Here is a 14,100-nt window from a genome sequence, read left to right as displayed (position 1 = left end):
TAATGCTTTTCATTTTTAACTTTGTCTAGGCTTATTTTTACTAAGAAGATAAAAGAATGGCTACAAGTTTTTTAAAAAAGAGAAGACACATAGAAAGAGCACTACTAAATTATATAAACAAAAGACATTTTTGTCTTATTTGTGAACTGTAAAGGACTACAAACTATAAAAAATCTAATTTAAAACATTTCCTTTTTGATGGACCAAGACTTTAAGAAATCAGGTTAAAATTAATGTCAAGAAAATATCCTTAATGTCCAGGACAAGAAAATGTCCTTGATGTAACTGTTTTGTTGAAACAAAAACTGCAGCAACAAAGCTAATAAGAGAAAATAAATGCAAAACTGGGCTAAATATCATTTAAAATCTCTAGTCTGTGTATGATACAATACACAAGAGAATTAGTGACTGTGTATGATACAATATATAGAGAATTAATGACAAATTTTTAAAGTTTCTACACTAAACAGCATAACTACCAAAAGCACAGCATTTTATTTTTAGTTGATTTCATTTATTTGCTGATCTATTCTGGGAGGGAAATTCAAAGTAAAAGAACTTTTTAAATGGACCCCCTTTCCATCCACACCCCAAAATTGACTGTTTTATTTAGTGTACATTCTGATTTGCTTCCAAGTGCCTCCTCTCCAGTCCATGTTGAGGTGCTTCAAGGACGTGTCGAGATGCATCAAGGAAGAATCCTTCGGAGTTGTTACGATGTACCATGTCAATCTGTAGTACAGAGTCATTATAATGTTAATACGGACATTATCCGTACTTTAAAAACTGAATGAGTGTTAGTTCATGCGTGTTAGCCAACTGTTCAAAATGTTTGTTTTTTTAAGATTTCCAAAAAGGTATGTTAAAAATAATATAAAAATAATTATTTGGATGAAAATAAATTCTTAAACTTTTTACAGATTTTTAAGTGTGCACTCACAAACTTCTGTAGTATTTCAAAAGGGTCTTCTACTCCAAAATGTTGCTATGTGTAACTTTATGTTACCCCTAACTGTCATAAAATTATTTTTGTGTTTAGGTGTTATCAGGGCACTAATACTCAAACATGTCCTTGAATCCCATTGTTTTGTGCCTTTATGGTATTTCTGTTTACCCACTTCTGCTTATGGAAACCCTCCCCACCTTCATAATTAATTCAAGGTTGAATTTGGATACATTTTCTCTTTACTGAACATCTTTCCAGATTTTCCTCACAAGAACTAATATTGATTTTTAGTATTCTGGTAACAATTCCTATTTCTATCAGACCCTGCCCTATATTAATTAGGTTTGTGTCTGTATCTCCCATTACAAGCTCAAATAGTAATTTAACTTATTCATTCATTCACATTGTTATTACGCTTAACAACTAACCCCGTGCAAGTGTTAATAAATGTCTGTTTAACTGAGTCAAGGTGTCTCCTTTTTGGGAAAAATCAAAATCACAAACATTAATATGTATTAGTTAGAATTAATAACGAGTAACTTTATAATCATTTTATGGAAGGCAAGGATCAGCACTTAAATTCAATCCACATAATGAAAATGGATGGTTTAGAGCAATCTAGAAAATGTTTAACTTTACTAATTAGTAAAACAGCTTCAATGAATGATTAAATCTAATGTGTTTTATTTATATTTTGTGCTGGGGATTAAACCCAGGGTTTCATGCTTGCTAAGCACACACAATACCACTGAGCTACATCTCTATCTCCTACTGTGTTTTAGAAAACATTTGCTCTGTCATAATTGCTACCAGATGAGACTAACAAGCTGCAATATCGGATCCTAAGCATTTTTTTGACATGGTATTCTCTTCCCTTTAGATCTTTAAAATTTATTTTTCAAGTTATAAAAGAGAAGGTCCTTTTAGAATATGTCAAGATTACATTCATCTTATCAATAATTTTAACTCAATTTCTCTTTATAACTTAAAAAAAGACTCTTAGTTATACTGTTAAATTTAAATTTAAATGATTTGTAATGGTCTCATTAACAATGGATTTTTTTTTTTCCTAATGCTAGGGATCTAACTCAAGGCCTTGCACAGCTGGGCTAGTGCTCAATGAAGCTACATCCCCAGCCCAACTATAGATTTCATATTCAAAATTTTTCCCTAAATAGCCAAGGATTTCCATTTGGCTAGGAGATGAATATTAGATAATATCAAGCCCAAAGTTGTTAATTTATTAATTTACTAGTTGACACAAGAAGAACCTATTAAGTTTTCTCAAAGAGTTATTTACTAGGCATTTAATTCCAGAAGAATTAATAATAATTTAAAAACATAAGCACCAGATGGAAGAAATATTTTAAAGAATCTAAAATGTGTTTTCCTAATTGAGAAAGATAAAAAATGTCTTATAACAACCACTATTTCTTAATAACTAATAACAAGTATCTCACCACTATGCACTACAGATAATGGCCAGGTTATCACAACCTTTAATATTTCTATTTTACACCAGCAGCTAAAATTAAGTTTAAAATACAACGTAAATGGTGAAGAGATTAGTCTACTTATCTTCATAACAGTTGCCAGTAAATACAGGAACATACCAAAGGAAATAGACACAGGAATCCCACAAGAACAATAGGAAAAAAACACTAGTTTCTAACCACTTCAGTTTTGCCTCTAAAAATGATGTCAACTGGTATGCAATCCTGAGAGCAAAATTTAAATAGACTGGTACAATCTTTTCTTCTCCCCAGCCCCATAGTTTTTCATTATAATCAGGATCATTCATAAAGTAGATAAATTCAGAAAATGGTCTTCAGAAAAACAAATTTACATTTAGTTGCTTTCAAAATTTTTTTAAAATTTCAAAGCATTTCAATTTTTGTTCTCACAAAATATGTCATTATATAAATTTACTGGGAGAAATATTTCTTAAAAGTAGATAACTTACAAAACTAATTTTGAATTGAACAAACTTACCTTTACTTCCAAAACAGTGTGTGTAATATACATACATACTTGTTTAAAAGTTACTAGCAAACAGTATGAGTTAGAAAAAAAAAATCAAACAGAATATGGCACATAACAAAGAAGTGAGAAAAGAGAAGGCAGAAAATGTCAGTTAAAAACATGAAGTAGTCAATGTCATGTTAACATGGCATTACTAGATATCCCTTTTTTAATCTGAACACAACCAACTGTCCCTCTTTTCCCGTTCAAGTTACCTTTATGGAATGGATTACCTTGGAATGCTGCTCCTTTAACTTCATTATTATACCTGGATCATCTTTTTTGCTAGCCATGAGCAATCTAAACATTTGTTCTCGATACTTGCTCATTATAAGTTCCAATGCAGACTGATGTTCTTCCAGGGATGTACGTAATTCTATCAAGAATAACAGTATATTTTATTCAAATTTAGGGTAAACAAAATATTCTCTTCAATATTATATTTACCAAAATACCAAAATAAATAGGGTATTTTAAAAAGAAAACATGATATATAAAATTCTACCCATGTAACAATAAAAGACAAATAATTTATTTAGTGGTGGGGGTTGAAACCAGGTGCACTTTACTATTGAGGTATATCCATAACTCTTTTTATTTCTAACTTTGAGACAGGGTCTTGCTAAGTTGCCAACACTGGCCTCAAACTTGCAATTCTCCTTCCTTAGCCTCCCAAGTCACTGGCATTACAGGCATGCACAACTGTACCCAGCTTTAAAACTCAGTTTTTAAGTATCAGACAACATTTACTAAATAGCAAATAAACATCGGACAATGCTCTTGCTATATTACGAATACCCCAAAACCATACAGTTTAGGGTATAGTAGAGAAAACAAATATGTGGTAAGTGCAGAGCTACTCAAACACATTTAAGAGAAATCTCTGGGGAGAAATTTGTGAAAGTTTCCCAGAAGCGTGACACGGGGATGACTTTGATTTTCTTGGGTTGAAAAATTAAAGATTGGAGATTCAAGGTAAGGAGGCATTGAAATGGATGATGTGTTGAGAAACTGGTCTGAAATGGCAAGAGCAAAATATTCACAGAGAAGAGCTGTGGGAAGAAGACAGAAAAGGCCTGGAATTGACTTTGAAGTTCCTTATGTAAGGAAATAAGGATACAATGAAAGTTCTCAAGCAAAAAGTAGCATGATTAGATTTATTTTTGAGAAATCAATCTGATGCTTGTGTTAAAGACTGATGGAAGTGGAAAGACTAGAATCAAGGAGATCAGTTAGGACAGAACAGACAAAAGATTAAGAGGACAGTCGCACCTTAACAGGGGTTAAAGCAGTGAAACTGCAGAGAATGAAACTGAGTCATTTCACAGGTAACAACAACAACAAAAAAAATGGTGCAAACTAAGTATTGAGGATGAGATTCTAAGACCAAGAAAAGAAGTTCTCTGGGGGTGTACACCTGTCATAACATGTGACTCAGGAGGCTGAGGCAGGAGGATCCCAAGTTTGAGGCCAGCCTCAGTAATTTAACAAGACCCTGTCTCAAAAAATAAAAAGAACTGAGGATGTGGCTCAGTATAAAATGCCCCAGTCCAAACCCCAGTACCAAAAAAAAAAAAAAAAAAAAAAAAGAAGAAGAAGAAAAGAAGCCATTCATTTACAGTGATAATATGTCTTACCTTTGTTCTCTTGTTGCAATTCTCTGATTTGTCTGTTTTCTTGCTGGATTCCCATAACTAACGTGGACCGTGGCCGATGTCTTGCGACTTCATTAAGTTCTTGAATTTCTTCCTGATACTAATGAAATGATTAAAAAAGAATATGTCTGGAGAAAGTATTTGGAAACATATCTGATGTGTGAATAAGTATAAATAAATAAACAGATCCTTTAAAAGTTAAACATACAAGATATTATATAATTCATTCATCCCACTCCTAGGTATATACCCCAGGGCACTGAAACCCTACATCCATGCCAAACCTTGTATACAAATACTCATAGCACCATTTTGTGTAAGAGCCCCAAAATTCAAATGTCTATCAACTGATGAATGGATAAACCACAATGTGTTGCATCCTCACAATGCAATATTATTGGGCAATAAACAGGAATGAAGTACTGATTCCATGCTGTGACAGGAATTGTAAAAACTCTGTTAAGAGCCAATCACAATTAGGTGTGGTGGCAAGTGCCTGTAATCCCAGTGGCTCAGGAGGCTGAGGCAGGAGGATCTTGAGTTCAAAGCCAGCCTCAGCAACTTAGGGAGGCTCTAAGCAACTTATCGAGACCCTGTCTCTAAACAAAATAATTAAAAAGGGCTGGGGATGTAGGCTCAGTGGTTAAGTGCCCCTGGGTTCAATCTCTGGTACCAGGGGGAAAAAAAGAAGAACCAATCACAAAAAGCCACATATTATATCATTTTATCTAGAATAGGCAAATCACAGATGAAAAGATTCGTGCTTACTAGTGGGGAAGGGAAGGGGAAGCTAGGGAAATACTGCTAATGGGTCTACAGTTTTAGGGTGATGAAAATGATCTGTAATTAGTGGTTATGGTTGCACAACCTGTGAATATACTGAAATCCAATGAACTGTATTATTTAAAAGGGTGGAATTTTATGGTATATAAATTATCTTAAAAGAACATGTGCGGAAGAAATGCAAAATAATTTGCATTAAAAAAATAAGTGAGCCAGGCGCGGTGGTGCACACCTGTACTCCTAGCAGCTCAGGAGGCTGAGACAGGAGGATGTTAAGTTCAAAGCCAGCCTCAGCAATGGTGAGGAACTAAGCAACTCAGTGAGACGCTGTCTATAAATAAAATACAAAAAAAAAAAAATAGGACTGGGATGTGGCTCAGTGGTCCAGTGCCCCTGAGTTCAATCTTCAGTATCCCACCCCCCAAAAGAAAGAATGTAACTTCAAAATTGAAATCATTTACTTTCAAGACATTATGAGACACCTAGTAATGGATTCATAACAACATTCCTGATTCTTAACTTCAGGTGTCAAATTCCTTTTTAAAAAACAAGTTAATACCAGGCATATGTTCACTGGAGTGCCAGAGTTAAACCGGACATTATGGAGGCAGGTAATCTGTTTAGGGCAACATGACTGCAAAACAGAATAAGTAAACTTGCTTTACTATTTTTCATAGCTTTGTTAAGAGCATTACCTCAGGTTGTTTCCTTTTACAGAATGGGTGAGTTTCATAAAAGTTGGCTGTGAACATACATTTTCCCCTCTAATTTCTATCACAATACATGAGATTGTATAGTCTTCTTAATAGTTAAAAATTTTTATCAGAGGAGGGTTTAAAATGGTAGCTAGACTCTATAGTTCACTGAAAGATACTGTTATACATGTTAAAAAAATCAAGTTATGAAAACCTTTTAATTTCTTTTTAGTTGAGAGCATTAAATGAAAAACAAGATAGAAAGTACTAATGTGTTACTGCATAGGCTGTAAACCAGGTATTTCTTTGCATCACTTTAGAAAATATTTGGTTGTTAAATAGCATCATCTAAGTACTTTTATAAGAAAACTACATAAACACATCTGTCTTACACAAGACAAAGCAAAATGTATGTCAACATTAGTAAAAGGTATTATCTGGTCTTTGTCAAATTTATCTAGACCTAATAAATTCATTTGAGGTCTAAACTCAAATGTGCATCTCTATCAGAAAAGTATTCAAATCTATAGTTTTTTTTTTTTTTTTTAAATTTTTGGCAGTAGGAATTGAACCAAGGGCACTTTTACAAATGAGTCACATGCCCAGTCCTTTTAATTTTCTGTTTTGGGACAGGGTTTCACTAAGTTGCTTGGAGCCTTGCCAAGTTGCTGAGGCTGGCTTTGAACTTGTGATACTCCTGCTTCAGCCTCCCAAGTTCCTGGGATTATTACAGTGCTCAGCAAATCTATAGGTTTTAGAACACACATACATCCATACATGTATGCCATTTAAACACGACAAACATATCCTCCTTTAAAGCAGACTAAACATACAAGTGAATCTACTTCAAAATTTAGGGAACAGATTAAAAGCAGTAGCTATGATTCAAGCAATACATAAATGTCAATGACTGCTTCTGTTAAATGGAATCAAAGAAAAAATCAAACCTGCTTCATTGCTTCTACTCGCTTGTTGAGAGCTGTGGTTTGCTCAATCAGAGATTCTGCTGCATCGTCATGATCTCTCAATCTTTCAACAAGGGCTTTAGCATCAGCAAGTGCCTTCTCAATTGTGCAACTCATTTCTAAAAGAATGTCTATAATTAAAATTAAAATTGAGACTCAAAACAAAGTCTGCATATCACCTTGTTTTAGTTTCACATATACAAAATTACATTTCTAAAGCTTCATTTAAGTTTCTTCGTTGGGAGAAAAAAAATATCTAAGAACACCTTGTGATTTCGCTTGTTAGAAATGATATAAGCTTGAAGTTTAAATAGAGTATAAAGAACTCTGCTTAGCCTCTACTTAAGTCAGGTGATCTGAGACACTCCTCAAAAACACATATTACTAACTAGACAAAATTGCTTCTATGTGTCATGCTATTCAAAGTCTCAATCTTCTCTTGGGTATACTTCTTATATAAAATCACATTATAATCCTAACTATTGTATTTTCCTTAGTATATGGTGAAAAGAAAAAAAAGTTTTGATGTGAATAACACTGGCTCTTAAGGGAAACTTTTGGTATATATAAGGGAAATTTAATGGGAATTTCAAGATGGCTATTAGAGGTACTCAGCACTCACCTCCCCCTCAAACAAAGTAATAGGTATATAGTTGAATTCACAGGTGAGTGACCATGGGAGAACACTGGAAAACAGGGAGCGAGATACTGTAACCTTGTAAATTCTTATAAACCTGGGAGAAGAATACAGTAAGAGAAACAAAATAGCCTAGCACTTGCCACCGGACCCCCAAACTGGGATACGGCAAGGGTAAAAAAAGTTCCATTTGCAGGATAAGGGTAAAAAACAGTCTCACAAAAATATAATCAGTGTGGATACTGGTAACCCTAGCTTTTGCAAAGTTTCACTATACCCACTGGCTTGTGCCTAACCTAGGTAAGTTACCTGAAATCTACATAACAGACTTGCTTTGAAAAGGATTTAATATCACCTTCCAGAGAATATATAGGGTGCAGTTCAGGAGCCATGTTGTGAAGAGACCTACTGTCTGACTTTGGACTGCTTTAAGGATTAGAAACCCCAATGTATTCACATTTCTGGAACTTCGACATTCAACTGCACTGGCTTAGCAGGTAGCTGCCTCAGGAACCAAACATGGCTCAGCAGATGAATGATTCAAACCTGCTGTGTGTCCTACACTGTCATAAACAGGGTTTGTGACATGAGAACAGAAGGCAATACCCTCAAGAACTGGGAGGCTGGGGATGATGCCCTTAGAAACCAAGGGCATGATCATTAAGTAGCATGGGGGTTCACTCTAGTGCTTGAAATGAAGGGACCCCTCACCCCTTCACCCAAACAGGCTCCTGTCACTAACAGGGCAGGGAAAAAACTCCATGGGTCCCACTGCTGCTTTGCCTATGGAGGCCTGCTGGATAGCTTTGAGCAATGCTGGAGCTCTAATTGCTGAGGGACCTGCAGTCTAAGGGGACGGGGTGGCTTGCCTGATGCCTGGAGCATTCTTCTCTTGCTCATGCACTTCCACTGAAAGGAATTTTGCTTGGTTGCAGATGTGATTCACTCTTGCTGGTTCTATGGAGGGCATTACATCTAAAGCAATCCTAGAATAAAAGCCCCCCAACCCCATTGCCTTGACCCTGAGTGTGCACAGCCAAGACAGGCCCCAGGAGGAGTTTTGCCTTGACTTTGTTCTGCTCTATCCCAGACAGGACAGAAGTGAGGGTGGAGGGTCTTGCTACTACTATCCTGTCACCAAGTGCCTGCAGTTAGCGGTTGGTCTGAGGTCCCACACTTGGGTGGACATGCCTACAGTAGCAGAAAGGAACACCACAACTATGCAGTTCTACCGCTGGCTGCCTACCCCCACACCTTGCCTGTCATGCATTGCTTAATGGACTGCATGTGAGTGCCACAGAAGAGGTGCTCTGATTCTTGCCCTGGCCTCTCCTTGTGAAGCACCTGGGTCCCTCACCATTACTGGTACAGCTAGTGCTAGAGACACTTACAAATAACAGAGCCAGCATCAATAGTACTGAGGAAGCCCAACACCTGATAGTGGCCATAGACTCATTCTAAAGGAATTCTTCAGATAAAAGCAATATGATATCAGAAAGAAAAAGCATCAGGAATGAAGAAAAAGGAATAGAAATTATACATACCAGTAAATAGTCTCTTTAGTTCTTTAAAATGTTTGGTGTTTAGAAATAAGAATTCCAACTTTTGTCTGATGGAATTTTTAGCATATTCAGAGGTAATATAGAATACAACTATAACTACAACATAAGGAGAGAGGGGAAACAAAGAGGCCCATATTGTGATAAGGTTTCTAATATTTTACTTGAGGAAGAAGACCTATATGCTATCTATATAAAACTCACTTAAAATATAATACAGATACATTAAAAGTAAAAGGATAAAAAAAAAGGATGCACTATACAAATACTAATCAAAAGAAAGCCAGATACCAAAAAGTACATGAAAACATGCTCAACATAATGCAATTAAAAAACTACAACAAGGGCTGGGGCTGTAGCTCAGTGGCAGAGCACTTGCTCAGCCTGTATGAAGCATTGGGTTCAATCCTTAGCCCCACATAAAAATAAAAAAAATTAAGGCATTCTGTCCATCTACAACTACAAAAGAATTAAAAAAAAAAAAAAAGAAAAGAAAAGAAACTACAACAAGCAGGGCATAGTGGTGCACGCTTGTAATGCCAATGACTAGGGAAGCTGAAGCAGAAGGATCACAAGTTTGAGGCTAGCCTCAGCAAGTAAACAAGATCCCAACCAATGTAGCAAAAACTTGCCTCACAATAAAAGGGCTAGGGATGTAGCTCACTGGCCAACTGCCCCTGAGTTCAATCCCCAGTACCAAAACCACAAAAAACAAAACTAAAAAGTCTATAATGAGATACATCTATTAAGGGTGGCTATCACAAAAAAGACATTAAAAAATTAAGTGTTGGCTAGGATATGGAGAATTTGCAATTTGCATAAAGGACCCATGGGAATGTAAAAATGGTATAGCCACTATGAAAAATATTCTGGTAGTTCTTCAAAATGTCAAACACATGATCCAACAATTCCATTCTAGATATACACTTAGAAAATGAAAAAAAAATTCAAGCAAAATATTATGCATAGCAACATTATTCATAATGGCCCCAAATTAGAATTAACCCAGTCTGTCAACTGATCAATGAATAAATAAAAAGATGTCCTGAAACAAGGAACATGAATGATAATTATTATGCTTGTGATAGGAACCAGTCACAAGTGACCACATATTATGACTTAGATGTCCAGTAGAGGAAAATACATAGAAACTGAAATTGATTTAGTGAATGCCTAGTGCTGGAGTATAGCAGGGGGTAGGGTATGGTTGGGAAAAGTTAAGGGGAATAGCAAATAATTGTTAATGGCATATGGTTTCTTTTTAGAGTGATAAAATGTTCTAAAATTGATTTTGTTGACAGTTATATGACTGTGAATATACTAAAACCCATTCAATCGTACACTTTAAATAGGTAAATAGTATATTATATGTCTTGATAAAGGCGTTCTTTTTTTTTTTTTTTTTTAAGAGCTGGAGTAAAGACACTTTAGGGAAAAGAAAATGATCAGGGACAGAGAAGCATTACATAATGATAAAAGGGCCAGTTCACCAAGAAGACAAGAATCCTAATGTAACATGCACGCAAGAATACGTAAAGCAAAACCTGAAAGTATTGAAATGATAAATAGACATATTCACACTTACTACTAAAAACGTCAATGCTCCTTTCTCAGGAATTGACAGATCTTGTATGCAGAAAATCAGGAAGGATATAGAGGAAATGAACATCATCATCTAAGTGGACTGACCTGATTTTATGAAACACTACTACCAACAATGGTAGAATATGATAGTTGTCTTTATCCATGGTTTTACTTTCTATGGTTTTAGTTACCCATGATCAATTGTGGTTCAAAAATACTAACTGAAAAAAATCCAGAAATAAATAATCATAAGTTTTAAATGGTAAGCCATTCTGAATAGTGTTATGAAATCTTTATTTATTCCTGCTTAATACATGAATCATCCCTTTGTCCAATCATGCTGGCTATATTCCATGCCTGTTAGTCACTTACTAGTTATCTAAGTTATCAAATTTACTGTCACAGTAGCAGTACCAGTATTCAAGTAACCTTTATTTTACTTAATCATGGCCTCAATGTACAAGAGTAGTGATGCTGGCAATTTGGACACGCCAAAGAAACCATAAGTGCTTCTTTTAAGTGAAAAATTCTCATAAGGACAGGAAAAAAAAAAACCCACATAAACTATATACCAAGGTTCCTAAGATCTATCTGAAACTGTGAAGAAAAAATAAATTTGTGCTAGTTTTGCTGTCACAACCCAAGCTACAAAAGCTGCAGCCACAGCATGTGATTATGTGATTAGTAATTAGTTAAGATGAAAAAGAGAGTTGGGGCTGTAGATCAGTGATAAGAGTGCATGCTCTGCATCTGCAAAGCCCTGGGTTCCAGTCCCCAGAACCAAAAAGATAAAAGTGTTGAAGACTGTTTTTCAATCTGAGTACAAAAGAAGGTGGGGCAGGGCATTAAATTTGTAGGTGGACGACATGAACAGAAAAACACATCCGGATTGGTGGTAATATTTTGTGTTAGAAAGTATTCAGCCTATATGAAGACTTCAGAAGGGAGCCTCTGAAATAACATAACACCAAGCCATTTACTGCAAGTAAAGGATGGTTACACAGACTCAGGAATAGGTTTGGACTGAAATTACTACAGAGCCTGTGCCTGCTGATGAGGAAGCTGCTGCTGAATTTCCAGCAGAGTTGAAGAGACTAAATAAAGAGAAAGGATACCATCCAATGTGAATTTTCAACTGCAATGAAACTAAGCTCATCTGCAGAAAGATGCCAGTAGAATCTGCAGTCATGGAAGGACATCAGACGTAGGACAGATTACTCTAGTACTATGTGGCAACACTGCAGGGCATAACATAAAGTTAGCTGTGTATAGAGTGAAGAACCCACACACACCCAAAACCAAAACCTATACTTTAAGACCCATATCTATATAACTTTATTACAGTATATTTTATAATTGTTGTATTTTATTAATAGTATTGTTAATCTCTTTTTTATTTTCTGGAGTCAGAAGCAGAGATTTATTTAGGAAAGCAAGAATTATACACTTAAAGGAAAAGAGTGTGCAAACTATCTCAAGAGTGAGAAGCCTATTGTTAATTTCTTACTCTGGTCTAATTTATACATTAAACTTTATCCATAGGAATGTATAAGAAAGACAGTGTTCATAGGGTTTGGTATAATTTTTAGTTTTAGGTGTCCACTCGGGATTTTGGAATATATCACCTAAATATAAGGGGGAACTACTGTACACGTTATTTTGAAGTGTACATAGGATATTCACTAGGATAGATCACAAAACAAACCTTAAAAAATCTAAAAGAAGGGTTGGGGTTATGGCTCAGAGGTACAGTGCTTACCTAGCATGTTTAAGGCACTGGGTTTGATCCTCAGCACCACATAAAAATAAAATAATAAAATACATATTGGGGAAAAAAAATCTAAAAGAAATGTAATCATGTAAATTATATTCTGATCATAATGGAATTAAATAACATAGGTTAAAAAAAATCTCCAAACATTCTAAAATTAAACAAGACACTTCTAAATAATGAGCTAAAAAGGAAATTTCTGGAAATCAGAAATATTTTGATCTAAATAAATTTGAAACTACAAGATATCAAAAATTTTGGCATACATGTAAAATAGTACTTTGAAGGAAATTTAGAACAAGAATAACCAAGAAACAACAACAAAAAAGACACAACTTATCAATGTCAAGAACAAAAGAAGGGTTATCACTGTGGACCCCTAATTCATTCAAAGCAAAAGTGAATACTATTTAATCCCACACAACTAAAATGGATAATTTAAACGAAATGAGTTAACTAAAACTATATAAAATCACACAAAAAGATAAAAATTAGTATTCTATAACTATTAATTATAGCTACTGTAGTTATGTTATTATTAAAGTCTATAGCTATTCTATAACAGTCCTTTAACTTTAAATAAATTGAGTTCATAGTTAAAAATATCCTGCAAAATTATGAGTGCACACAGCTGTAATCCTAGCAACACTGGAGGCTGAGGCAGGAGGATCACAAGTTCAAAGCCACCAGCCTCAGCAATTTAGCAAAGCCCTAAGTAACTTATCGAGAGCCTACCTCAAAATAAAAAGAGCTGGGGATATATCTCAGTGGTTAAGGGCCTGTGGGTTCTATCCCTGGGACAAAACAAAATTTTAAAATCCTGCAAATAATCTCCATAACCAGACGGTTTTAGTGACAAATTTTAACATGCATTTGAAGAAGAGATATAACCAATGTTATTACATTAAAAAAGCCCAGAAGTAAAGGGAATTCTTTCAAACTCATAAATGATAATCAGTATTACTCTGAAACCCAAACTATACAAGACAGTAAAAGAAACACAGAAAACATAGACCAACATCCCTCATGAATGTACATGCAAAAATTCTCAAGAAAATATTAGCAAATCAAATGTTTTAGTCAGCTTTTCACTTCTATGACTGAAAAGACCTAACCAGAAAATTTTAGAGGAGGAAGTTTATATGGGGGATCAGGGTTTCAGAAACTAGTCCATAGACAGCCAATTCCATTCCTTGAGGTGGGAGGTGAGCAGGACATGATGGTGGAAGACATGATGATCAGAAAGCAGAGAGACACCACTTGCCAGAAAAAAAGCATATACCCCAAAGACATGTCCCCAATAAGCACCTCTCCAAGCCATACCCTGCTTGTCTTCAATTGCCACTCAGTTAACTCCATGAGGGGTTAAATTCATTGGTTGGGGTAAGGCTCTCATAACCCAATCATTTCTCCTCTGAACATTTTTGCAGTTTCACACTTGAGCTTCTGAGGGACACCTCACATCCAAACCATAACATCAAAT

General features: G+C 35.2%; 1 protein-coding gene across 5 annotated transcripts in view; it reads right to left on the bottom strand.

Moving 5' to 3' along the window:
• FGFR1OP2 (FGFR1 oncogene partner 2) overlaps nt 1-14,100 on the bottom strand; it is a 28,731-nt gene that overhangs the window by 8,195 nt on the left and 6,436 nt on the right. For 2 of the 5 annotated variants that reach the window (XM_081309856.1, XM_081309854.1), the window contains 4 exons: nt 7,049-7,197; nt 4,606-4,723; nt 3,202-3,344; nt 619-732 (listed from right to left, as the gene is read on the bottom strand). In XM_081309856.1, coding sequence (XP_081165982.1) covers nt 619-732; nt 3,202-3,344; nt 4,606-4,723; nt 7,049-7,183 — 510 coding nt within the window. In that variant the 5' untranslated portion in view covers nt 7,184-7,197. The remainder of the gene's footprint in view (nt 1-618; nt 733-3,201; nt 3,345-4,605; nt 4,724-7,048; nt 7,198-14,100) is intronic. The other 3 variants (XM_081309857.1, XM_081309855.1, XM_081309858.1) reach the window with 2 other exon arrangements.

This window comes from Spermophilus citellus (assembly GCF_964194105.1).
Source record: "Spermophilus citellus genome assembly, chromosome: 10".
Classification (NCBI taxonomy): Eukaryota; Metazoa; Chordata; class Mammalia; order Rodentia; family Sciuridae; genus Spermophilus; species Spermophilus citellus.
This window is presented reverse-complemented; position numbering and strand designations above follow the sequence as displayed.